A 25222-nucleotide genomic window follows, 5' to 3' on the forward strand; every position below is an offset into this window, starting at 1 on the left:
GGGATTATCATTGTTATTATCATTGTATTTAAAACCATTTTATATATATATATATATATATATATATATATATATATATATATATATATATATATATATATATATATATATATATATATATATATTGTATAAAGTGCAACATGACAAAATACATTTTATGTTCTATTTTTTAATTACTATTATTCTTATTACTAGTAGGCGATAAGCCTGCCCAGAGGGCAGTCTATTTTTTAAAAACTTCAAACCCCAAAGCTAATATTACAAAAAATAAAAAATTTAAAATTAGAGAAAAAAATAAACAAAGCTATCCAAAATAAAAATGTTAAGCCTGAACTAATACCTCTATAAAAATAAAAAATCCCCCCCAAAATAAAAACACACCCTAATCTATCAATAAACTACCAATAGCACTTAAAAGGGTAAAGAAATCGGCTCTTTTACATACAAAAATTACAAAGCACCCCCTCACAGTAAAACCCCCCACTCAACCAACCCCCCAAAATAAAAAAAAACTGAGTCTAAAAAAACTAAGCTACCCATTGCCCATAAAGGGGCATTTGTATGGGCATTGCCCTTAAAAGGGCATTCAACTCTTTTACTGCCCTTAAAAGGGCAATCGGCTCTTTTACAGCCCAAAAAACCCTAATCTAAAAAAAAGCCACCCCAAAAAATAAAAAAAAGCCTAAGCCCCAAATAGGTACTCACCGTTCCTGAAGTGCGGCGGTGAAGGTCTTCTTCCAGACGGCTCCATCATCTTCTATCTTCATCCGGAGTGAAGGTGCCGCGGTGCGGAGTGGTCTTCCCTGATGCACAGATCTGGAGCGGCGGTCTTCAGCGGCGGCGATCCTCATCGGCATGGAGGCTCCTCTTCATCCAATCTCCGTCGTACACTAAAAATTGGATGGAAGGTACCGCATTCAATTTGGGGTACCTTGCATTCCTGTTGGCTTAAATTTTGAAATCAGCCAATAGGATTGAAGCTACTGAAATCCTATTGGCTGTTCAAATCAGCCAATAAGATTTCAATAGCTCTGTGTGCGGCAGACGGTCACATGAAGTGGAGCCTCCACGCTGCTGAGGACCACTGCTCCGGATCCGCGCATTGGGGAAGCCAGCTCTGCGCCGCCTTCACTCCGGATAAAGATAGAAGATGATGGAGCCACCTGGAAGAAGACCTCCTCCGCCAGACTTCAGGGACGGTGAGTACCTATTTTTTGGGGCCTCGTCTTAGGCTTTTTTTTTTTTTTTTTTTTTTGGGGGGGGGGGTGTTTTTTATAAGGGTTTTTTGGGCTGTAAAAGAGCCGATTGCCCTTTTAAAGGCAGTAAAAGAGCTGAATGCCCATACAAATGCCCCTTTAGGGGAAATGGGTAGTTAAGGTTTTTTTTAGTGTTAGGTTTTTTTATTTTGGGGGGTTGGTGGGTGGGGGTGTTTTACTGTTGGGGGGCACTTAGTATTTTAGTATTTTTTAGGACAATGTCCTACAAAAGACCATTTTTTATTTGGGGGGGCTTTTTTATTTTCATAGGGGTATTAGATTAGGTTTAATTTTTTTTTTGATAATTTTGTTTATTTTTTTCTGTAATTTTAGACTTTTTTTTTTGTAGTTTTAATATTAGGTTTTATTTTTAAATTAATGTTGGGATTTTAAAGGGGGTTGTTGGGTTAGGGGGCTTAGTAATTAAATTAGTTACTTGCGTTGTGGGGGGTTGGCGGTTTAGGAGTTATAGGTTAATTAGGTTTATTGCTGTGTGGGGGGTTGGCGGTTTAGGAGTTAATAGGTTAATTGGGTTTATTGCGATGTGGGGGGTTGGCGGATTAGGGGTTAATAGGTTAATTAGGGGTTAATAGGTTAATTAGGTTTATTGTGATGTGGGGGGTTGGCGATTTAGGGGTTTAGATTTATTGCGATGTGGGGGTTGGCAGTTTAGGGGTTAATATTTTAATTATGTTGATTGTGTTGGTTAATTTGTAGATTAGGGGTTAATTACTTGTTTTGCAATTTGGGGGTTAGCGGTTTTGGTGTTTGTTAATATTTCTTGCGTGTTTTTTTTTCTTAATGCTTCATTTGTCTTGGGTGGACTCTTTCACCACCCTGCCATTTTCGGAATCCTTTTGAGGATGCGTGTGCAACTTATGACGGTGACGGACGTGTTACAAACACGATTATAGTATAGATTATTATTATTATTATTATTATTATTATTAAAAATGTAGTGATATTTACATTATCTAAAGCTGATGCTAAATGTGAAACCTCAAATGTGTGTGTTTTTAAATATTTTGGAAATTATAAATCCCATTATGCTATTCTTAACCATGTATACTATACATAATGACACAGCATTTTTTTCTAATTTCTTAAGTTTTGCCTTTTCAATTCTATCAGTTAGGGTTATTTTCTGAATCTGCTTTGTCTGCTGAAAATAAAATCAACAGAAATGGATTGATCGTAATTCTTTAAAAAAGCTGATCAAATGGTTTAGCTACAAAAATCTTTAGAGATATATAAATGGTGAATATTGTAGAAAAATCATTAACCGTTGCTAAAGCACTGTGATCGACCACAAAGTTTGTGTGGGTAACAAAAAAAACACACTGAAATTTAAATGCAATCATTGCAAAGGGCTAAATACAGCTTTGGCACATGATTGTAAAGGGCTCAGCAGATAAAGGGTTAAGTTTTATTGCGAGACCATTTAGTAATCCATTGAATACAGCAAAGAGAAAGTATTTTTAAGGCACCTTTCAATTTGTATCAATGCCTCAATTTATATACAATGGTAATTAACTAAAAGGTTGTTCTCAGTGGGTCAAAAGATAACTCTATCGGGAAAGCCTTACGCGTTTACCCTTTTATGCTCAGATTAATGTGCTGCTCAGTATTTTAGGGGCCGATTATCTAAAGGTCTTTGCCCTGGCAAGATTGTTTAAGAATGCTCGCCAGTACTTCTTTTTTCCTGGTGTAATTATCTAAAGCTAGTTTTTACCCTGAAAACAGGGTGTCTCGCTAAGGAGCGTATACTGCATTTTTGTATGGGAAGGAGATGCATACATTACAAAAGTGCACAATGAAAATAGTAAATTAAAAATCATACAAAATGAATAATTGAACCAGTCACACATAAATACGCAGGAAAAAATTGTATTGTTAAGGTGCATCAAAAATAAAAACAAATTTGTTCACCAAAACTTCTATTTTATCAGTAAAATTTGTATGTAAATTACACATGAATAAATCATATTAAATATGCACAGGGTAAATCGCAATTTAAGTACACTAGAGGTGCAAAAAACACATTGAAATTTGTATTTTCAAGTATAAAATACAAAGCATAATTGTTGTTTTATCATAAAATGGGCTGTACAAGGGCGTTCCATGGGCGTGTATGAAATTTTCTATCAATCCAAGCTTAATTATCTAAACATTTCTGCCCTACAGATTTGACAGTTTTTTTCTTGCAAACATAAGGAGGCGAGGTTGTGACAAAATATGAAAAATACTTAATACCCTAATAGAAAACACATGCATATGAAAATAGAGGCGATTGTAAGATGCTATACCAGAAACAGCGTAATGTGCATATTTTTTTTACGCAGGATTTAATTTTTCAAGTGCGCTCACTGCTAACTTCACCCTACACAGCAAAGTTTCCCTTTCCAGCGAGTTCCATTACTTTCTATTGGAGACATCTGGCCATTTGCAGCAACTGCCCTTTCTTCTGTTAAGTGTGATCAGTCCACGGGTCATCATTACTTCTGGGATATTACTCCTCCCCAACAGGAAGTGCAAGAGGATTCACCCAGCAGAGCTGCATATAGCTCCTCCCCTCTACGTCACTCCCAGTCATTCTCTTGCACCCAACGACTAGATAGGATGTGTGAGAGGACTATGGTGATTATACTTAGTTTTATATCTTCAATCAAAAGTTTGTTATTTTAAAATAGCACCGGAGTGTGTTATTACCTCTCTGGCAGAGTTTGAAGAAGAATCTACCAGAGTTTTGCTATGATTTTAGCCGGAGTAGTTAAGATCATATTGCTGTTCTCGGCCATCTGAGGAGTGAGGTAAACTTCAGATCAGGGGACAGCGGGCAGATGAATCTGCATAGAGGTATGTAGCAGTTTTTATTTTCTGACAATGGAATTGATGAGAAAATCCTGCCATACCGATATAATGTCATGTATGTATACTTTACACTTCAGTATTCTGGGGAATGGTACTTCACTAGAATTACACTGTAAGAAATACATAAAGCTGTTTAATAACTAGAGATTATGTTTAACGTTTTTGCTGGAATGTAAAATCGTTTTCATTTGCTGAGGTACTGTGTGAATAAATGTTTGGGCACTATTTTTCCACTTGGCAGTTGCTTAATCTGTTTTTCTGACAGTTTCTGTTCTCCCTCACTGCTGTGTGTGAGGGGGAGGGGCCGTTTTTTGGCGCTTTTTCTATGCATCAAATATTTCAGTCAGCAACTCATTGTATTCCCTGCATGATCCGGTTCATCTCTACAGAGCTCAGGGGTCTTCAAAACTTATTTTGAGGGAGGTAATTTCTCTCAGCAGAGCTGTGAGAATTATAGTTTGACTGAGATAAAAAACGTTTATTCTGTAATTTGTTTCCTGCTTTCAGAATTTGTTATCTTTGCTAATGGGATTAAACCTTTGCTAAAGTTGTGTTGTTTACAAGGATTGAGGCTATAACTGTTTCAATTTATTAATTTTCAACTGTCATAGATCTTCTGTGCTTCTTAAAGGCACAGTACATTTTAATATTATTCTAATTGAATTGTATTTCCAAGTTGCAAGTTTATTTGCTAGTGTGTTAAACATGTCTGATTCAGAGGATGATACCTGTGTCATTTGTTGCAATGCCAAAGTGGAGCCCAATAGAAATTTATGTACTAACTGTATTGATGCTACTTTAAATAAAAGTCAATCTGTACAAATTGAACAAATTTCACCAAACAACGAGGGGAGAGTTATGCCGACTAACTCGCCTCACGTGTCAGTACCTACATCTCCCGCTCAGAGGGAGGTGCGTGATATTGTAGCGCCGAGTACATCTGGGCGGCCATTACAAATCACATTACAGGATATGGCTACTGTTATGACTGAGGTTTTGGCTAAATTACCAGAACTAAGAGGTAAGCGTGATCACTCTGGGGTGAGAACAGAGTGCGCTGATAATATTAGGGCCATGTCAGACACTGCGTCACAGGTGGCAGAACATGAGGACGGAGAACTTCATTCTGTGGGTGACGGTTCTGATCCAAACAGACTGGATTCAGATATTTCAAATTTTAAATTTAAACTGGAAAACCTCCGTGTATTACTAGGGGAGGTGTTAGCGGCTCTGAATGATTGTAACACAGTTGCAATACCAGAGAAAATGTGTAGGTTGGATAAATATTTTGCGGTACCGACGAGTACTGAGGTTTTTCCTATACCTAAGAGACTTACTGAAATTGTTACTAAGGAGTGGGATAGATCCGGTGTGCCGTTCTCACCCCCTCCGATATTTAGAAAAATGTTTCCAATAGACGCCACCACAAGGGACTTATGGCAAACGGTCCCTAAGGTGGAGGGAGCAGTTTCTACCTTAGCTAAGCGTTCCACTATCCCGGTGGAGGATAGCTGTGCTTTTTCAGATCCAATGGATAAAAAGTTAGAGGGTTACCTTAAGAAAATGTTTGTTCAACAAGGTTTTATATTGCAACCCCTTGCATGCATTGCGCCGATCACGGCTGCAGCGGCATTCTGGATTGAGTCTCTGGAAGAGAACATTGGTTCAGCTACTCTGGACGACATTACGGACAGGCTTAGAGTCCTTAAACTAGCTAATTCATTCATTTCGGAGGCCGTAGTACATCTTACTAAACTTACGGCGAAGAATTCAGGATTCGCCATTCAGGCACGCAGGGCGCTGTGGCTAAAATCCTGGTCAGCTGATGTTACTTCTAAGTCTAAATTGCTTAATATACCTTTCAAAGGGCAGACCTTATTCGGGCCCGGGTTGAAAGAGATTATCGCTGACATTACAGGAGGTAAAGGCCATGCCCTGCCTCAGGACAAAGCCAAAGCCAAGACTAGACAGTCTAATTTTCGTTCCTTTCGTAATTTCAAAGCAGGAGCAGCATCAACTTCCTCTGCACCAAAACAGGAAGGAGCTGTTGCTCGCTACAGACAAGGCTGGAAACCTAACCAGTCCTGGAACAAGGGCAAGCAGACTAGGAAACCTGCTGCTGCCCCTAAAACAGCATGAATTGAGGGCCCCCGATCCGGGATCGGATCTAGTGGGGGGCAGACTTTCTCTCTTCGCCCAGGCTTGGGCAAGAGATGTTCAGGATCCCTGGGCGCTAGAGATAATATCTCAGGGATACCTTCTGGACTTCAAATACTCTCCTCCAAGAGAGAGATTTCATCTGTCAAGATTGTCAACAATCCAGACAAAGAAAGAGGCGTTTCTACGCTGCGTACAAGAGCTCTTGTTAATGGGAGTAATCCATCCAGTTCCACGATCGGAACAGGGACAGGGGTTTTACTCAAATCTGTTTGTGGTTCCCAAAAAAGAGGGAACTTTCAGACCAATCCTGGACTTAAAGATCCTAAACAAATTCCTAAGAGTTCCATCGTTCAAGATGGAGACTATTCGGACAATTTTACCTATGATCCAAGAGGGTCAATACATGACCACTGTAGATTTAAAAGATGCTTACCTTCACATACCGATTCACAAAGATCATTATCGGTACCTAAGGTTTGCCTTCCTAGACAGGCATTACCAGTTTGTGGCTCTTCCATTCGGATTGGCTACAGCTCCAAGAATCTTCACAAAGGTTCTGGGTGCTCTTCTGGCGGTACTAAGACCGCGGGGAATCTCGGTAGCTCCATACCTAGACGACATTCTGATACAAGCTTCAAGCTTTCAAACTGCCAAGTCTCATACAGAGTTAGTGCTGGCATTTCTAAGGTCACATGGATGGAAGGTGAACGAAAAGAAAAGTTCACTCGTTCCACTCACAAGAGTTCCCTTCCTGGGGACTCTTATAGATTCTGTAGAAATGAAGATTTACCTGACAGAGGACAGGCTAACAAGACTTCAAAGTGCTTGCCGCACCCTTCATTCCATTCAACACCCGTCAGTGGCTCAATGCATGGAGGTAATCGGCTTAATGGTAGCGGCAATGGACATAGTACCCTTTGCACGCTTACACCTCAGACCACTGCAACTGTGCATGCTAAGTCAGTGGAATGGGGATTACTCAGACTTATCCCCTTCTCTGAATCTGGATCAAGAGACCAGAAATTCTCTTCTATGGTGGCTTTCTCGGCCACATCTGTCCAGGGGGATGCCATTCAGCAGACCAGACTGGACAATTGTAACAACAGACGCCAGCCTTCTAGGTTGGGGTGCCGTCTGGAATTCTCTGAAGGCTCAGGGACAATGGAGTCAGGAGGAGAGTCTCCTGCCAATAAACATTCTGGAATTGAGAGCAGTTCTCAATGCCCTCCTGGCTTGGCCCCAGTTGACAACTCGGGGGTTCATCAGGTTTCAGTCGGACAACATCACGACTGTAGCTTACATCAACCATCAGGGAGGGACAAGAAGCTCCCTAGCTATGATGGAAGTATCAAAGATAATTTGCTGGGCAGAGTCTCACTCTTGCCACCTGTCAGCAATCCACATCCCGGGAGTGGAGAACTGGGAGGCGGATTTCTTAAGTCGTCAGACTTTTCATCCGGGGGAGTGGGAACTTCATCCGGAGGTCTTTGCCCAAATACTTCGACGTTGGGGCAAACCAGAGATAGATCTCATGACGTCTCGACAGAACGCCAAGCTTCCTCGTTACGGGTCCAGATCCAGGGATCCAGGAGCAGTCCTGATAGATGCTCTGACAGCACCTTGGGACTTCAGGATGGCTTACGTGTTTCCACCCTTCCCGTTGCTTCCTCGATTGATTGCCAGAATCAAACAAGAGAGAGCATCAGTGATTCTAATAGCACCTGCGTGGCCACGCAGGACTTGGTATGCAGACCTGGTGGACATGTCATCCTGTCCACCTTGGTCTCTACCTCTGAAACAGGACCTTCTGATACAGGGTCCCTTCAAACATCAAAATCTAACTTCTCTGAAGCTGACTGCTTGGAAATTGAACGCTTGATTTTATCAAGACGTGGATTTTCTGAGTCAGTTATTGATACCTTAATACAGGCTAGGAAACCTGTTACCAGAAAGATTTACCATAAGATATGGCGTAAATACCTATATTTGTGTGAATCCAAAGGTTACTCTTGGAGTAAGGTTAGGATTCCTAGGATATTGTCTTTTCTACAAGAAGGTTTAGAAAAGGGTTTATCTGCTAGTTCATTAAAGGGACAGATCTCAGCTCTGTCCATTCTGTTACACAAACGTCTGTCAGAAGTTCCTGACGTCCAGGCTTTTTGTCAGGCTTTGGCCAGAATTAAGCCTGTGTTTAAGACTGTTGCTCCACCATGGAGTTTAAACCTTGTTCTTAATGTTTTACAGGGCGTTCCGTTTGAACCCCTTCATTCCATTGATATAAAGTTGTTATCTTGGAAAGTTCTATTTTTAATGGCTATTTCCTCGGCTCGAAGAGTCTCTGAATTATCAGCCTTACATTGTGATTCTCCTTATTTGATTTTTCATTCGGATAAGGTAGTCCTGCGTACTAAACCTGGGTTCTTACCTAAGGTAGTTACTAACAGGAATATCAATCAAGAGATTGTTGTTCCTTCTTTATGCCCAAATCCTTCTTCAAAGAAGGAACGTCTACTGCACAACCTGGATGTAGTCCGTGCTCTAAAATTTTACTTACAGGCAACTAAGGAATTTCGACAAACGTCTTCTCTGTTTGTCATTTACTCTGGGCAGAGGAGAGGTCAAAAAGCTTCCGCTACCTCTCTTTCTTTTTGGCTTCGTAGCATAATTCGTTTAGCTTATGAGACTGCTGGACAGCAGCCTCCTGAAAGAATTACAGCTCATTCTACTAGAGCTGTGGCTTCCACTTGGGCCTTCAAGAATGAGGCCTCTGTTGAACAGATTTGCAAGGCTGCAACTTGGTCTTCGCTTCATACTTTTTCCAAATTTTACAAATTTGACACTTTTGCTTCATCGGAGGCTATTTTTGGGAGAAAGGTTCTTCAGGCAGTGGTTCCTTCTGTATAAAGAGCCTGCCTATCCCTCCCGTCATCCGTGTACTTTTGCTTTGGTATTGGTATCCCAGAAGTAATGATGACCCGTGGACTGATCACACTTAACAGAAGAAAACATAATTTATGCTTACCTGATAAATTCCTTTCTTCTGTAGTGTGATCAGTCCACGGCCCGCCCTGTTTTTAAGGCAGGTAAATATTTTTTAATTTATACTCCAGTCACCACTTCACCCTTGGCTTTTCCTTTCTCGTTGGTCCTTGGTCGAATGACTGGGAGTGACGTAGAGGGGAGGAGCTATATGCAGCTCTGCTGGGTGAATCCTCTTGCACTTCCTGTTGGGGAGGAGTAATATCCCAGAAGTAATGATGACCCGTGGACTGATCACACTACAGAAGAAAGGAATTTATCAGGTAAGCATAAATTATGTTTTTTTAAAAATAATTCCGACAGGGCAGGTTCGGTGTGAAAGACCATGTGAGAACCAGCAAATTTTAGATAATCGGCCCCTTCATGTTTTCAAACTTTACAGTCAGACACATTATTAGAAGCCATTAGAAGATGTTTGTTTACAGCTAAGTAAAATAATCCAACAGGTTTCAAGCTGTGGTCAAATTTGTACTTAAAGGGACAGTCTACAAAAAAATAGATAACCCCTTTAGTACCCACTCCCCAGCGTTGCACAACCAACATTGTTATACTTTAATATACTTTATTACCTTTAAACCTCTACATTTCTGCCTGTCTCTAAGAGGCTACAGACTGCCTCCTATCCCAGTGCATTTTTATAGCTTTTCACAGCAAGACAATGCTATTTCATGGGGGCCATATGGATAACACTGTGCTCACTCCCGTGGAGTTATTCATGAGTCAGCACTAATTGGCTAAAATGCAAGTCTGTAAATTGTACTGAGATAAGTGGACAGTCTGCAGAGGCTTAGATACAAAGGTAAAAAGTATATTAATATAACCGTGTTGGTTATGCAAAACGGGAATGGGTAATAAAGGGATTATCTATCTTTTTTAATTTTCAAGTAGACTGTCCCTTTAAATGGTATATTATTTGAAATATGAATTTGTAACCCATATATCCAATATGCCAACTTAAGTTGTTTTGGTTTTATATTGATTTTCTCCCTTTTATTCACAGTCTTAACTCAAGCAAAGCGATTTGTATTTTTCATGCCAACACTACCATGTTTGGTATCCTTCTGCCAAGCTTTCCCTCCATTGTATGAGGATATTATGTCCCTACTTATACAGATTGGACAGGTTTGTGCATCAAACGTGGCTACTCAGACAAGAGATGTTGATCCAATAATTTCACGTAAGTATTATAAATTTAAAGCATTTCATTTGATAGATATTTTGTACGTAATAATATTCATACAACGGGTATTAGCATTTCATAGAAGCTATATGTTACCAAAGGAACTCAAAATGTATATTTATTTTGCACTCTCACGGTGACGTAGTATTCAGGTGTTAACAGGGTAAACTGCCTTTGTTACTTTTTGGAATTAGTAGGGACAACCCCAGAACTCTTCACAATGCCTCACCTCCAACATATACACCTCATATATTGCTACATATTTGCATAGAGATATTGCAGACGGGAACGTTTCAGAGCCATTTGCAAAACCAGAAAAGTGCATTTAGTTAGATTAATAGCTTTAGACAAGTGGGTTTCATTCAAAATGTTTTACTCATTTATTTACCACACATTGCAAACTCAAATGAAGAAAAGACACAGTGTTGAGTGAGAAGAAGGTAGCAAGATAGAGGAAAAAGCTGAAGGGACACGTTACACAATATGGGTCAGACAACACTGTCTGTGAAAGGGTTACATTACTGAGTGTATGGAAGAGGAAAATGTCAGTTTGGGAAATTAAGTTTTCTTACACTTTGGCTATCATAACACATAGTAGTAATAAAAACCTAGAAAACCTTAAGGTATTCTCAAAGCATGGCAGGTAAAATGTGAAAACAAGACTATACTAAATAACTAATTAGAAATGTAAACTGAAACCTTGTGTCTGGGTGATTAACATTAATAATTATACTTTATTTTATAAGAATAGTACTAATAGGATGGTCAATGCATTTTTTATGTACTGTACTTTTAACCTGACAAAATCTACAGTAAGGGTGACAACACTGGTTTTAAGTGATTTTAATTATAGATATGTCTCAATTATTTGAGGCTTCAGAGAAGTCTTAACTAATATTAAATATAGAGGTAAAAGATAATTTAGTTAATAGTTAAAATTATTTTCCAAAAGCAATTTTAAAGGGACAGTCTACACCAGAATTTTTATTGTTTTAAAAGATAGATAATCCCTTTATTACCCATTCCCCAGTTTTGCATAACCAGCACAGTTATATTAATATACTTTTTACCTCTGTGATTATCTTGTATCTAAGCCTCTGGAAACTGCCCCTTTACTTCAGTTCATTTGACAGACTTGCAGTTTAGTCAATCACTACCTGCTCCCAGATAACCTCACGTGCACGAGCACAGTGTTATCTATATGAAATACGTGAACTAACACCCTCTAGTGGTGAAAAACTGTTCAAATGCATTCTGAAAATAGGTGGCCTTCAAGGTCTAAGAAATTAGCATATGAACCTCCTAGATTAAGCTTTCAACTAAGAATACCAAGAGAACAAAGCAAAATTGGTGATAAAAGTAAATTTGAAAATTGTTTAAAATTACATGCTCTATCTGAATCATGAAAGTTTATTTTGGCCTAGACTGTCCCTTTAAAGGGACAAAACTTGTATATAAAAAATGGCAAACTTCTATTGTTTGATAAGGGAATCTTTAATGCAGAAAACATGTCCTGACTCTAAAAAAATGCTTTAGTTTATGATATAGGTATAGAGATTAAAAATATATATATATACAGGTGCAGTACTAAGGATATGGGTGAGAAGGCTTAACATGTTGTATGATTATCTTATTTATATTTAGGAGCCATATAGAAATTTGGCAAAATGCCTGTGCATACCAGGAAAAATAACTTGAGAGTTTACCCCTGAACGCTATAAGAAAAGAATATAAAATGCTTCCGGACTGTTCTGTTACGTTTGTCTACCGCGTTACGTTTGCCTACCTACTGTCACGCCTACAGTAAACTTGCAAATACTCCGTGCACGCATGCGCTCACTGCCGCAGTCGGCAAATATTACAGAACACTGTCCACAATTTTGGCACTAGCTGGGGACATGAAAATATCAGTGCTAAAAAAAAGTCAATATGTTCTTTTATTCAGTATAAATATTATTATACTGATGTTTTTGATTAAAGGAGTGAACGTATTTAAATAAAGCAGACATAATATAAATAGTTACAAACATTCCCTTTCATGATGAAACGCTAATACATGCTGTTTTTTAACTATTTATATTATGTCTGCTTTATTTAAATACGTTCACTCTTTTAATCAAATACATCAGTATAATAATATTCAATATATAGAATAAAAGAACACAGTTGTAGGAAGCCTTTTCTCTTGTTAAGTGTATCCAGTCCATGGATCATCCATTACTTGTGGGATATTCTCCTTCCCAACAGGAAGTTGCAAGAGGATCACCCACAGCAGAGCTGCTATATAGCTCCTCCCCTCACTGCCATACCCAGTCATTCTCTTGCAACTCTCAACAAAGACGGAGGTAGTAAGAGGAGAGTGGTGTATTATAGTTAGTTTTTTAACTTCAATCAAAAGTTTGTTATTTTTAAATGGTACCGGAGTGTACTGTTTTATCACAGACAGCATTAGAAGAAGAATCTGCCTGTGATTTCTATGATCTTAGCAGAAGTAACTAAGATCCACTGCCGTTCTTACATATTCTGAGGAGTGAGGTAACTTCAGAGGGGGAATGGCGTGCAGGTTTTCCTGCAATAAGGTATGTGCAGTTAACATATTTCTAGGGATGGAATTTGCTAGAAAAATGCTGCTGATACCGGATTAATGTAAGTTAAGCCTAAATGCAGTGATTTAATAGCGACTGGTATCAGGCTTATTAACAGAGATACATACTCTTATAAAAGTGTAATATAAAACGTTTGCTGGCATGTTAATCGTTATTATATATGTTTGGTGACAAAACTTATTGGGGCCTAGTTTTTTTCCACATGGCTGGCTTGATTTTTTGCCTAGAAACAGTTTCCTGAGGCTTTCCACTGTTGTAATATGAGTGGGAGGGGCCTATTTCTCCTGTTAAGTGTAGTCAGTCCACGGGTCATCCATTACTTATGGGATTATATCTCCACCCTAACAGGAAGTGCAAGAGGATCACCCAAGCAGAGCTGCTATATAGCTCCTCCCCTCTACGTCATACCCAGTCATTCTCTTGCACCTAACTAATAGATAGGACGTGTGAGAGGACTGTGGTTAATAAAATTAGTTTTTATATCTTCAATCAAAAGTTTGTTATTTTAAACAGCACCGGAGTGTGTTGTTTTTTCTCAGGCAGCATTTGAAGAAGAATCTACCTGAGTTTATGTATGATCTTAGCGGTCGTAACTAAGATCTATTTGCTGTTCTCGGCCATTCTGAGGAGAGAGGTAACTTCAGATCAGGGGACAGCGGGCAGGGTTCACCTGCAAGGAGGTATGTTGCAGTATATTATTTTCTAAGGAATGGAATTGACTGAGAAAATACTGCTAATACCCATATAATGTAAGTGCAGCCTTAAATGCAGTAATAGCGACTGGTATCAGGCTGATATGTATGTATGTTACACTGAGGTATTTCTGGGGAATGGAACTTCACTAAGAAAATACTGTGTACATTTAACTTATACTTTAGCCCCCACTGCAGTGTAAGCGACTAGCAGCAGGCTTATTAGTATCATTTCATAATTTTATTTTAAAACGTTTTTACTGGCATGTTAATTGTTTTTATCTGAGGTACTTGGTGATAAAAAAATTTGGGCATTATTTTCCACATGGCTGTCGTTATTTATGAATACTTTCAGTTTGCTGAGCTTCCCCACTGCTATAATATGAGTGGGAGGGGCCTATTTTGGCGCTTTCTTGCGCAGTAAGAATTCACTCACAGTCTTCCTATTCCTTCCTCCATGATCCAGGACGTCTCTACAGAGCCCAGGGGTCTCCAAAACTAGTTTTGAGGGAGGTAATCACTCACAGCAGACCTGTTAGACTGTGCTTTTTGACTGTGATAAAACGTTTTTTATATCTGTTATCCGTTTTTGGGTATTAAGGGGTTAATCATCCATTTGCTGGTGGGTGCAATCCTTTGCTAACTTATTGCATTTATTGTAAAAATTTGGTTGCTATAACAAATTTGGTTCATTGTAATTCTACTGTGACAGTTTATTAGTGTTTCTTAAAGGCACAGTAACGTTTTTTATATTGCTTGAAAATTTATTTCAAAAGTTTTTTTCCAAGCTTGCTAGTTTCATTGCTAGTCTGTTAAACATGTCTGACACAGAGGAAACTCTTTGTGCAATATGTTTAAAGGCCAATGTGGAGCCCAATAGAAATTTGTGTACTAATTGCATTGATGCTACTTTAAATAAAAGTGTACATGTAAAGAAAATTTCACCAGACAACGAGGGGGAAGTTATGCCGACTAACTCTCCTCACGTGTCAGTACCTGCGTCTCCCGCTCGGGAGGTGCGTGATATTGTGGCGCCAAGTACATCAGGGCGGCCCATACAAATCACTTTGCAAGACATGGCTAATGTTATGACTGAAGTATTATCTAAATTGCCATAAATTAGGGGTAAACGCGACCACTCTGGGGTGAGAACAGAGTGCGCTGATAATATAAGAGCCATGTCTGATACTGCGTCACAATATGCAGAACATGAGGACGGAGAGCTTCATTCTGTGGGTGACGGATCTGATCCAAGTAAACTGGACTCAGACATTTCAAATTTTAAATTTAAGCTTGAAAACCTCCGTGTATTGCTAGGGGAGGTATTAGCGGCTCTGAATGATTGTAACACGGTTGCAATTCCAGAGAAAATGTGTAGGCTGGATAGATACTATGCGGTACCGGTGTGTACTGATGTTTTTCCTATACCTAAGAGGCTTACAGAAATTATTAACAAGGAGTGGGATAGACCTGGTGTGCCTTTTTCACCCCCTCCTATATTTAGAAAAATGTTTCCAATAGACGCCACCACGCGGGACTTATGGCAGACGGTCCCTAAGGTGGAGGGAGCAGTTTCTACTCTGGCTAAGCGTACCACTATCCCGGTGGAGGATAGCTGTGCTTTTTCAGATCCAATGGATAAAAAGTTAGAGGGTTACCTTAAGAAAATGTTTGTTCAACAAGGTTTTATATTACAACCCCTTGCATGCATTGCGCCTGTCACGGCTGCGGCGGCATTCTGGTTTGAGTCTCTGGAAGAGAACATTAACTCAGTTACATTGGATGAAATTACAGACAAGCTTAGAGTACTTAAGCTAGCCAATTCATTTATTTCTGATGCCGTAGTACACTTAATTAAACTTACGGCTAAGAATTCAGGATTCGCCATTCAAGCGCGCAGAGCACTGTGGCTTAAATCTTGGTCAGCCGATGTAACCTCTAAATCTAAATTGCTTAACATACCTTTCAAAGGGCAGACATTATTCGGGTCCGGTTTGAAAGAAATTATCGCTGACATTACTGGGGGTAAGGGTCATGCCCTGCCTCAAGACAGAGCCAAACCAAGGGCTAGACAGTCTAATTTTCGTGCCTTTCGTAACTTCAAGGCAGGAACAGCATCAACTTCCTCAGCCCCAAAGCAGGAAGGAACTGTTGCTCGCTACAGACAGGGCTGGAAACCTAACCAGTCCTGGAACAAGGGCAAGCAGGCCAGAAAGCCTGCTGCTGCCCCTAAGACAGCATGAAGTGAGGGCCCCCGATCCGGAAACGGATCTAGTGGGGGGCAGACTTTGTCTCTTCGCCCAGGCTTGGGCAAGAGATGTCCAGGATCCCTGGGCTTTAGAGATCATATCTCAGGGATATCTTCTGGACTTCAAAGCTTCTCCTCCAAAAGGGAGATTTCATCTTTCAAGGCTGTCAACAAACCAGCTAAAGAGAAAACGCTGTGTACAAGACCTTTTACTAATGGGAGTGATCCATCCAGTTCCGCGGTCGGAACACGGACAAGGGTTTTACTCAAATCTGTTTGTGGTTCCCAAGAAAGAGGGAACCTTCAGACCAATTTTGGACTTAAAGATCCTAAACAAATTCCTAAGAGTTCCATCGTTCAAAATGGAGACTATTCGGACAATCTTGCCTATGATCCAAAGGGGTCAATACATGACCACAGTGGATTTAAAGGATGCCTACCTCCACATACCGATTCACAAGGATCATTATCGGTACCTAAGGTTTGCCTTCCTAGACGGGCATTACCAGTTTGTAGCTCTTCCCTTCGGGTTAGCCACGGCTCCAAGAATCTTTACAAAGGTTCTGGGCTCTCTTATGGCGGTACTAAGACCGCGAGGAATTTCGGTAGCTCCGTACCTAGACGACATTCTGATACAAGCGTCAAGTTTTCAGACTGCCAAGTCTCATACAGAGTTGGTTCTGGCATTTCTAAGGTCGCATGGGTGGAAGGTGAACGTAGAAAAGAGTTCTCTAAGGCCACTCACAAGAGTTCCTTTCTTGGGGACTCTTATAGATTCTGTAGAAATGAAAATTTACCTGACAGAAGACAGGTTAACAAAACTTCTAAATGCTTGCCGTGTCCTTCATTCCATTCAACACCCGTCAGTGGCTCAATGCATGGAGGTAATCAGCTTAATGGTAGCGGCAATGGACATAGTACCTTTTGCACGCCTGCATCTCAGACCACTACAATTGTGCATGCTAAGTCAGTGGAATGGGGATTACTCAGATTTGTCCCCTATGCTGAATCTGGATCAAGAGACCAGAGATTCTCTTCTATGGTGGCTTTCTCTGCCACATCTGTCCAGGGGAATGCCCTTCAGCAGGCCAGACTGGACAATTGTAACAACAGACGCCAGCCTACTAGGTTGGGGCGCTGTCTGGAATTCCCTGAAGGCTCAGGGATCATGGACTCAGGAGGAGAGTCTCCTTCCAATAAACATTCTGGAATTGAGAGCAGTTCTCAATGCTCTTCTGGCTTGGCCTCAGCTAGCAACTCTGAGGTTCATCAGGTTCCAGTCGGACAACATCACGACTGTGGCTTACATCAACCATCAGGGAGGGACAAGGAGTTCCCTAGCGATGATGGAAGTCTCAAAGATAATTCGCTGGGCAGAGTTTCACTCTTGCCACCTGTCAGCGATCCACATCCCAGGCGTGGAGAACTGGGAGGCGGATTTCCTAAGTCGCCAGATCTCAGCTCTGTCCATTCTGTTACACAAACGTCTGTCAGAAGTTCCTGACGTCCAGGCTTTTTGTCAGGCTTTGGCCAGGATTAAGCCTGTGTTTAAAACTGTTGCTCCGCCATGGAGCTTAAACTTAGTTCTTAATGTTTTACAGGGTGTTCCGTTTGAACCCCTTCATTCCATTGATATCAAGCTGTTATCTTGGAAAGTTCTATTCCTAATGGCTATTTCCTCGGCTCGAAGAGTCTCTGAGTTATCAGCCTTACATTATGATTCCCCTTATCTGATTTTTCATTCAGACAAGGTAGTTCTGCGTACTAAACCTGGGTTCTTACCTAAGGTAGTCACCAACAGGAATATCTATCAAGAGATTGTTGTTCCTTCATTGTGCCCTAACCCTTCCTCAAAGAAGGAACGACTTCTGCACAATCTGGACGTCGTCCGTGCCCTGAAATTTTATTTGCAGGCAACTAAAGATTTTCGACAAACTTCTTCCCTGTTTGTCGTTTATTCTGGACAAAGGAGAGGTCAAAAGGCTTCGGCTACCTCTCTCTCTTTTTGGCTTCGTAGCATAATACGTTTAGACTATGAGACTGCTGGACAGCAGCTTCCTGAAAGAATTACAGCTCATTCCACTAGAGCTGTGGCTTCCACCTGGGCCTTTAAGAATGAGGCCTCTGTTGAACAGATTTGCAAGGCTGCGACTTGGTCTTCACTTCACACCTTTTCAAAATTTTACAAATTTGACACTTTTGCTTCTTCGGAGGCTGTTTTTGGGAGAAAGGTTCTTCAGGCAGTGGTTCCTTCCGTGTAAAGGTCCTGCCTGTCCCTCCCGTCATCCGTGTACTTTTAGCTTTGGTATTGGTATCCCATAAGTAATGGATGACCCGTGGACTGACTACACTTAACAGGAGAAAACATAATTTATGCTTACCTGATAAATTCCTTTCTCCTGTAGTGTAGTCAGTCCACGGCCCGCCCTGTTTTTACGGCAGGTCTAAATTTTAAATTAAACTCCAGTCACCACTGCACCCTATAGTTTCTCCTTTCTCGTTTGGTTTTGGTCGAATGACTGGGTATGACGTAGAGGGGAGGAGCTATATAGCAGCTCTGCTTGGGTGATCCTCTTGCACTTCCTGTTAGGGAGGAGATATAATCCCATAAGTAATGGATGACCCGTGGACTGACTACACTACAGGAGAAAGGAATTTATCAGGTAAGCATAAATTATGTTTCTTCTGTTAAGTGTGATCAGTCCACGGGTCATCATTACTTCTGGGATATTACTCCTCCCCAACAGGAAGTGCAAGAGGATTCACCCAGCAGAGCTGCATATAGCTCCTCCCCTCTACGTCACTCCCAGTCATTCTCTTGCACCCAACGACTAGATAGGATGTGTGAGAGGACTATGGTGATTATACTTAGTTTTATATCTTCAATCAAAAGTTTGTTATTTTAAAATAGCACCGGAGTGTGTTATTATCTCTCTGGCAGAGTTTGAAGAAGAATCTACCAGAGTTTTTGTTATGATTTTAGCCGGAGTAGTTAAGATCATATTGCTGTTTCTCGGCCATCTGAGGAGAGGTAAACTTCAGATCAGGGGACAGCGGGCAGATGAATCTGCATAGAGGTATGTAGCAGTTTTTATTTTCTGACAATGGAATTGATGAGAAAATCCTGCCATACCGATATAATGTCATGTATGTATACTTTACACTTCAGTATTCTGGGGAATGGTACTTTACTAGAATTACACTGTAAGAAATACATAAAGCTGTTTAATAACTAGAGATTATGTTTAACGTTTTTGCTGGAATGTAAAATCGTTTTCATTTGCTGAGGTACTGAGTGAATAAATGTTTGGGCACTATTTTTCCACTTGGCAGTTGCTTAATCTGTTTTCTGACAGTTTCTGTTCTCCCTCACTGCTGTGTGTGAGGGGGAGGGGCCGTTTTTTGGCGCTTTTACTACGCATCAAATATTTCAGTCAGCAACTCATTGTATTCCCTGCATGATCCGGTTCATCTCTACAGAGCTCAGGGGTCTTCAAAACTTATTTTGAGGGAGGTAATTTCTCTCAGCAGAGCTGTGAGAATTATAGTTTGACTGAGATAAAAAACGTTTATTCTGTAATTTGTTTCCTGCTTTCAGAATTTGTTATANNNNCTTTGTCAGGCTTTGGCCAGGATTAAGCCTGTGTTTAAAACTGTTGCTCCACCATGGAGTTTAAACCTTGTTCTTAATGTTTTACAGGGCGTTCCGTTTGAACCCCTTCATTCCATTGATATAAAGTTGTTATCTTGGAAAGTTCTATTTTTAATGGCTATTTCCTCGGCTCGAAGAGTCTCTGAATTATCAGCCTTACATTGTGATTCTCCTTATTTGATTTTTCATTCGGATAAGGTAGTCCTGCGTACTAAACCTGGGTTCTTACCTAAGGTAGTTACTAACAGGAATATCAATCAAGAGATTGTTGTTCCTTCTTTATGCCCAAATCCTTCTTCAAAGAAGGAACGTCTACTGCACAACCTGGATGTAGTCCGTGCTCTAAAATTTTACTTACAGGCAACTAAGGAATTTCGACAAACGTCTTCTCTGTTTGTCATTTACTCTGGGCAGAGGAGAGGTCAAAAAGCTTCCGCTACCTCTCTTTCTTTTTGGCTTCGTAGCATAATTCGTTTAGCTTATGAGACTGCTGGACAGCAGCCTCCTGAAAGAATTACAGCTCATTCTACTAGAGCTGTGGCTTCCACTTGGGCCTTCAAGAATGAGGCCTCTGTTGAACAGATTTGCAAGGCTGCAACTTGGTCTTCGCTTCATACTTTTTCCAAATTTTACAAATTTGACACTTTTGCTTCATCGGAGGCTATTTCTCCAACATAGGTGTGTCCGGTCCACGGCGTCATCCTTACTTGTGGGATATTCTCTTCCCCAACAGGAAATGGCAAAGAGCCCAGCAAAGCTGGTCACATGATCCCTCCTAGGCTCCGCCTACCCCAGTCATTCTCTTTGCCGTTGTACAGGCAACATCTCCACGGAGATGGCTTAGAGTTTTTTAGTGTTTAACTGTAGTTTTTATTATTCAATCAAGAGTTTGTTATTTTGAAATAGTGCTGGTATGTACTATTTACTCAGAAACAGAAAAGAGATGAAGATTTCTGTTTGTATGAGGAAAATGATTTTAGCAACCGTCACTAAAATCCATGGCTGTTCCACACAGGACTGTTGAGAGCAATTAACTTCAGTTGGGGGAACAGTGAGCAGTCTCTTGCTGCTTGAGGTATGACACATTCTAACAAGACGATGTAATGCTGGAAGCTGTCATTTTCCCTATGGGATCCGGTAAGCCATGTTTATTACGATTGTAAATAAGGGCTTCAAAAAGGGCTTATTAAGACTGTAGACTTTTTTTGGGCTAAATCGATTGATTATTAACACATATTTAGCCTTGAGGAATCATTTTATCTGGGTATTTTGATATAATAATATCGGCAGGCACTGTTTTAGACACCTTATTCTTTAGGGGCTTTCCCAAAGCATAGGCAGAGCCTCATTTTCGCGCCGGTGTTGCGCACTTGTTTTTGAGAGGCATGGCATGCAGTCGCATGTGAGAGGAGCTCGGATACTTAGAAAAGACTTTCTGAAGGCGTCATTTGGTATCGTATTCCCCTTGGGGCTTGGTTGGGTCTCAGCAAAGCAGATACCAGGGACTGTAAAGGGGTTAAAGTTCAAAACGGCTCCGGTTCCGTTATTTTAAGGGTTAAAGCTTCCAAATTTGGTGTGCAATACTTTTAAGGCTTTAAGACACTGTGGTGAAAATTTGGTGAATTTTGAACAATTCCTTCATGTTTTTTCGCATTTGCAGTAAAAAAGTGTGTTCAGTTTAAAATTTAAAGTGACAGTAACGGTTTTATTTTAAAACGTTTTTTGTACTTTGTTATCAAGTTTATGCCTGTTTAACATGTCTGAACTACCAGATAGACTGTGTTCTGAATGTGGGGAAGCCAGAATTCCTATTCATTTAAATAAATGTGATTTATGTGACAATGACAATGATGCCCAAGATGATTCCTCAAGTGAGGGGAGTAAGCATGGTACTGCATCATTCCCTCCTTCGTCTACACGAGTCTTGCCCACTCAGGAGGCCCCTAGTACATCTAGCGCGCCAATACTCCTTACTATGCAACAATTAACGGCTGTAATGGATAATTCTGTCAAAAACATTTTAGCCAAAATGAACACTTATCAGCGTAAGCGCGACTGCTCTGTTTTAGATACTGAAGAGCATGACGACGCTGATATTAATATTTCTGAAGGGCCTCTAACTCAGTCTGATGGGGCCAGGGAGGTTTTGTCTGAGGGAGAAATTACTGATTCAGGGCACATTTCTCAACAAGCTGAACCTGATGTGATTGCTTTTAAATTTAAGTTGGAACATCTCCGCATTCTGCTTAAGGAGGTATTATCCACTCTGGATGATTGTGACAAGTTGGTCATCCCAGAGAAACTATGTAAAATGGACAAGTTCCTAGAGGTGCCGGGGCTCCCAGAAGCTTTTCCTATACCCAAGCGGGTGGCGGACATTGTTAATAAAGAATGGGAAAGGCCCGGTATTCCTTTCGTCCCTCCCCCCATATTTAAAAAATTGTTTCCTATGGTCGACCCCAGAAAGGACTTATGGCAGACAGTCCCTAAGGTCGAGGGAGCGGTTTCCACTTTAAACAAACGCACCACTATACCCATAGAGGATAGTTGTGCTTTCAAAGATCCTATGGATAAAAAATTAGAAGGTTTGCTTAAAAAGATGTTTGTTCAGCAGGGTTACCTTCTACAACCAATTTCATGCATTGTCCCTGTCGCTACAGCCGCATGTTTCTGGTTCGATGAGCTGATAAAGGCGGTCGACAGTGATTCTCCTCCTTATGAGGAGATTATGGACAGAATCAATGCTCTCAAATTGGCTAATTCTTTCACCCTAGACGCCACTTTGCAATTGGCTAGGTTAGCGGCTAAGAATTCTGGGTTTGCTATTGTGGCGCGCAGAGCGCTTTGGTTGAAATCTTGGTCGGCTGATGCGTCTTCCAAGAACAAGCTACTTAACATTCCTTTCAAGGGGAAAACGCTGTTTGGCCCTGACTTGAAAGAGATTATCTCGGATATCACTGGGGGTAAGGGCCACGCCCTTCCTCAGGATCGGCCTTTCAAGGCAAAAAATAAACCTAATTTTCGTCCCTTTCGTAGAAACGGACCAGCCCAAAGTGCTACGTCCTCTAAGCAAGAGGGTAATACTTCTCAAGCCAAGCCAGCTTGGAGACCAATGCAAGGCTGGAACAAGGGAAAGCAGGCCAAGAAACCTGCCACTGCTACCAAGACAGCATGAAATGTTGGCCCCCGATCCGGGACCGGATCTGGTGGGGGGCAGACTCTCTCTCTTCGCTCAGGCTTGGGCAAGAGATGTTCTGGATCCTTGGGCGCTAGAAATAGTCTCCCAAGGTTATCTTCTGGAATTCAAGGGACTTCCCCCAAGGGGGAGGTTCCACAGGTCTCAGTTGTCTTCAGACCACATAAAAAGACAGGCATTCTTACATTGTGTAGAAGACCTGTTAAAAATGGGAGTGATTCATCCCGTTCCATTAAGAGAACAAGGGATGGGGTTCTACTCCAATCTGTTTATAGTTCCCAAAAAAGAGGGAACGTTCAGACCAATCTTAGATCTCAAGATCTTAAACAAGTTTCTCAAGGTTCCATCGTTCAAGATGGAAACCATTCGAACTATTCTTCCTTCCATCCAGGAAGGTCAATTCTTGACCACGGTGGATTTAAAGGATGCGTATCTACATATTCCTATCCACAAGGAACATCATCGGTTCCTGAGGTTCGCATTCCTGGACAAACATTACCAGTTCGTGGCGCTTCCTTTCGGATTAGCCACTGCTCCAAGGATTTTCACAAAGGTACTAGGGTCCCTTCTAGCTGTGCTAAGACCAAGGGGCATTGCTGTAGTACCTTACTTGGACGACATTCTGATTCAAGCGTCGTCCCTTCCTCAAGCAAAGGCTCACACGGACATTGTCCTGGCCTTTCTCAGATCTCACGGATGGAAAGTGAACGTGGAAAAGAGTTCTCTATCTCCGTCAACAAGGGTTCCCTTCTTGGGAACAATAATAGACTCCTTAGAAATGAGGATTTTTCTGACAGAGGCCAGAAAAACAAAACTTCTAGACTCTTGTCGGATACTTCATTCCGTTCCTCTTCCTTCCATAGCTCAGTGCATGGAAGTGATCGGGTTGATGGTAGCGGCAATGGACATAGTTCCTTTTGCACGCATTCATCTAAGACCATTACAACTGTGCATGCTCAGTCAGTGGAATGGGGACTATACAGACTTGTCTCCGAAGATACAAGTAAATCAGAAGACCAGAGACTCACTCCGTTGGTGGCTGTCCCTGGACAACCTGTCACGAGGGATGACATTCCGCAGACCAGAGTGGGTCATTGTCACGACCGACGCCAGTCTGATGGGCTGGGGCGCGGTCTGGGGATCCCTGAAAGCTCAGGGTCTTTGGTCTCGGGAAGAATCTCTTCTACCGATAAATATTCTGGAACTGAGAGCGATATTCAATGCTCTCAAGGCTTGGCCTCAGCTAGCGAGGGCCAAGTTCATACGGTTTCAATCAGACAACATGACAACTGTTGCGTACATCAACCATCAGGGGGGAACAAGGAGTTCCCTGGCGATGGAAGAAGTGACCAAAATCATTCTATGGGCGGAGTCTCACTCCTGCCACCTGTCTGCTATCCACATCCCAGGAGTGGAAAATTGGGAAGCGGATTTTCTGAGTCGTCAGACATTGCATCCGGGGGAGTGGGAACTCCATCCGGAAATCTTTGCCCAAGTCACTCAGCTGTGGGGCATTCCAGACATGGATCTGATGGCCTCTCGTCAGAACTTCAAAGTTCCTTGCTACGGGTCCAGATCCAGGGATCCCAAGGCGGCTCTAGTGGATGCACTAGTAGCACCTTGGACCTTCAAACTAGCTTATGTGTTCCCGCCGTTTCCTCTCATCCCCAGGCTGGTAGCCAGGATCAATCAGGAGAGGGCGTCGGTGATCTTGATAGCTCCTGCGTGGCCACGCAGGACTTGGTATGCAGATCTGGTGAATATGTCATCGGCTCCTCCTTGGAAGCTACCTTTGAGACGAGACCTTCTTGTTCAGGGTCCGTTCGAACATCCGAATCTGGTTTCACTCCAGCTGACTGCTTGGAGATTGAACGCTTGATCTTATCGAAGCGAGGGTTCTCAGATTCTGTTATCGATACTCTTGTTCAGGCCAGAAAGCCTGTAACTAGAAAGATTTACCACAAAATTTGGAAAAAATATATCTGTTGGTGTGAATCTAAAGGATTCCCTTGGGACAAGGTTAAGATTCCTAGGATTCTATCCTTCCTTCAAGAAGGATTGGAAAAAGGATTATCTGCAAGTTCCCTGAAGGGACAGATTTCTGCCTTGTCTGTGTTACTTCACAAAAAGCTGGCCGCTGTGCCAGATGTTCAAGCCTTTGTTCAGGCTCTGGTTAGAATTAAGCCTGTTTACAAACCTTTGACTCCTCCTTGGAGTCTCAATTTAGTTCTTTCAGTTCTTCAGGGGGTTCCGTTTGAACCCTTGCATTCCGTTGATATTAAGTTATTATCTTGGAAAGTTTTGTTTTTAGTTGCAATTTCT

At 41.3% G+C, this 25222-nt stretch overlaps 1 protein-coding gene across 1 annotated transcript in view; it reads left to right on the plus strand.

The window, feature by feature from the left end:
- The window catches only part of INTS2 (integrator complex subunit 2), a 187617-nt gene that overhangs the window by 143066 nt on the left and 19329 nt on the right, over positions 1-25222 (plus strand). Inside the window, exon 23 of the mRNA XM_053707342.1 lies at positions 10327-10503. Coding sequence (XP_053563317.1) covers positions 10327-10503 — 177 coding nt within the window. The remainder of the gene's footprint in view (positions 1-10326; positions 10504-25222) is intronic.

The sequence above is a fragment of the Bombina bombina genome, chromosome 3 (assembly GCF_027579735.1).
Source record: "Bombina bombina isolate aBomBom1 chromosome 3, aBomBom1.pri, whole genome shotgun sequence".
NCBI classification, from domain to species: Eukaryota; Metazoa; Chordata; class Amphibia; order Anura; family Bombinatoridae; genus Bombina; species Bombina bombina.